The 2,553-nt window shown below is 51.7% G+C and overlaps 1 protein-coding gene across 1 annotated transcript; it reads left to right on the plus strand.

Annotated features, from left to right (window-relative positions):
• Nucleotides 1-700: 700 nt before the first annotated feature.
• Nucleotides 701-1,606, plus strand: LOC112964162 (olfactory receptor 14C36-like; the record flags this gene model as incomplete). Its single annotated transcript, XM_026061895.1, has 1 exon — nucleotides 701-1,606. A coding segment is annotated over exon 1 (906 nt), but the record flags the coding sequence as incomplete, so codon positions are not given.
• Between the last annotated feature and the right edge of the window lie 947 nt (nucleotides 1,607-2,553).

The raw sequence follows: 2,553 nt of genomic DNA on the forward strand, positions 1-2,553 counted from the left end.
CCTGCTATGGGACCATATCATGCTGCCTGACAAAGGGGCTGAGAGCGACTGCCCTGCGATGTCACTGTCTGCGAGGTCACATGCCCAGCTGGGTAAGGGGAAGGCTTTCCAGAATGCCTCTCTGTCTCTCTTCTTGCCTCCCTTGGCAGCAGGATCATGGTGTTGCTCCTTGTTTCCCCTCCTGTCCATGCTGCTCCTGTCCTTGTTCTTGGGCTTTCAGGACTTGGGTGAGATGGAGAGCCCATCCTCAGTGCTAATGGTCCTTTGACCTTTTCCCTGTGGTGTCCTGCCAGGCTGCCACCTGCCCTCTAGAAAGGTACTGCTGTCTCATAGCACCTCCGTGATATCTGAGAGCCCCATGAGGAAGGTGCAGAGATGCTGAGAGTATGGAGATGGTGGTGGGAGGCTGTATGTGGGCATCTGCAAAGAGCCCTGTGTGTCCTTGGCCAGAAGGGGAGTGTGGAGAGCTCCCTGAGGTGCCCGGAGAAAGGATGAGAAGTTTGGAGCTGTGCACTTTGAAAGTGGACTTGTCTGCTCTCAGCAGGGTCTGGTTTCTTTCTAGGGCAACATATAAGAGTGATCAACCTCCAGCTCAAGGAGAGAATTGCAACATTTATGGGTTTCTTTGCTTGAAAAGTCTCTCCTAACTTTTCAAAGTCTTTTCTTCTTTGCACAGTCCCCCATGCCTGGAGATAGCAAAATGTCCAACAGCAGCTCCCTCAACGAGTTCCTCCTCCTGGCMTTTGCRGASACMYRGRAGCTGCAGCTCTTGCACTTCTCGCTCTTCCTGGGCATCTACCTGGCTGCCCTCCTGGGCAACGGCCTCATCATCACAGCAGTAGCCTGCGACCACCGCCTCCACACCCCCATGTACTTCTTCCTCCTCAACCTCTCCCTCCTCAACCTTGGCTCCATCTCCACCACTGTCCCCAAATCCATGGCCAATTCCCTGAAGGACACCAGGGCCATTTCCTACTCAGGATGTGCTGCCCAGATGTTTTTATGTGCCTTTTTCATGTCAGCTGAGTATTCTCTTCTCACTGTCATGGCCTACGACCGCTACATTGCCATTTGCAAACCCCTGCACTATGGGACCCTCATGGGCACCAGAGCTTGTGTCAAAATGGCAGCAGCTGCCTGGGGCAGTGGTTTTCTCAATGCTCTCCTGCACACTGCTAACACATTTTCCATACCCCTCTGCCAAGGCAACACAGTGGACCAGTTCTTCTGTGAAGTTCTCCAGATCCTCAAGCTCTCCTGCTCAGACTCCTGCCTCACAGAAGTTCGGCTTATTGTAGTTACTGCGTTTTTAGTCTTTGGGTGTTTCATTTTCATTGTGCTGTCCTACGTGCAGATCCTCACTGTTGTTCTGAGGATCCCCTCTGAGCAGGGTCGGCAGAAAGCCTTTTCCATGTGCCTCCCTCACCTGACTGTGGTCTCCCTCTTTGTCAGCACTGCAGTGTTTGCCTGTCTGAAGCCCCCCTCCATCTCCTCCCCAGCTCTGGATCTGTTGGTGGCTGTTCTCTATGCAGTGGTGCCTCCAACTCTGAACCCCCTCATCTACAGCATGAGGAACAAGGAGCTCAAAGATGCCCTGAGGAAAGTGATTTCATGGACATTTTTCAGCAGTGGTAACATTGCCATTGTTCTCCACAAATGACTCCCACTGTGTCCTGTACCAGAACTGACTCTTTTTTATTCACCTTTTATTATTACTATTGTTACTATTTTTAGTAGTATTTATTATCATCTTGCTGCACAAATGCTTGTGTTCATTCCACCTTTCCTGAGACTGCTCTGTCTCACCTGGTGCCCATATAAAGTTGTGTCCAGCACTGGGTCAGAGCTGACTCCCTCACAGTATCTCTGTAGTAAAGTAGGTTCTTCTAGGTGCAGTGCTTGAAGGCTGGGCTTTTTTTCCAGAGATGGTCAAGAATAGGCCCAAGGAACTGCACTCCAGAAGGGCCTACTGCACAGGGTTCTCCATGGGTTCAGGAGCAAAAAGCTCTTAATCATGTATTGACCTTTTAGAGACCAAGGCCTGGATTTAGGACTTACCCATCGGTGTCCAGTGACAGTGGAGGGGATGAATGGTCACTGATTTACATACCCACAACTGTCCCACATTTTAAAGACCAGTGTCAGATGCCTGTCCTTCTGGAGGGGAAACTGGAGCTGCCAGGAGAGCACAGGACATCTCCTGCGACAGTGTGTGTCTGGCATGGGCAGTGAGTGGAGCCTCACAGAGGGAGAGGTCTTCCAAGGTGGAGTCACCTAAAGGTAAAGCAGCAAACCCAGGTATCCGTGGACGGAGGAGGACTCTGCAATCCCAGAAGAGGCAGTGGGGACCCAGCTGGCATGGGGAAGGGAGACTGGAGAGTGATTCCTGCACCCTCAGTGAAATACCAGGGGCAGGATGTAGAGGTGCACCTGGACACAACTAGTACCTTTGGAAAGGCTCTATAGTCCCTCCAAGCACCTGCCACATCTGCAGACCCCTGGAGGGATTAGAGGCCGTGATCCTCATTTGTTTGGATCTGCCTCTCACCCTGA

Source organism: Apteryx rowi, unplaced genomic scaffold (genome assembly GCF_003343035.1).
Source record: "Apteryx rowi isolate R43461 unplaced genomic scaffold, aptRow1 scaffold_1862, whole genome shotgun sequence".
In the NCBI taxonomy this organism is placed as follows: domain Eukaryota; kingdom Metazoa; phylum Chordata; class Aves; order Apterygiformes; family Apterygidae; genus Apteryx; species Apteryx rowi.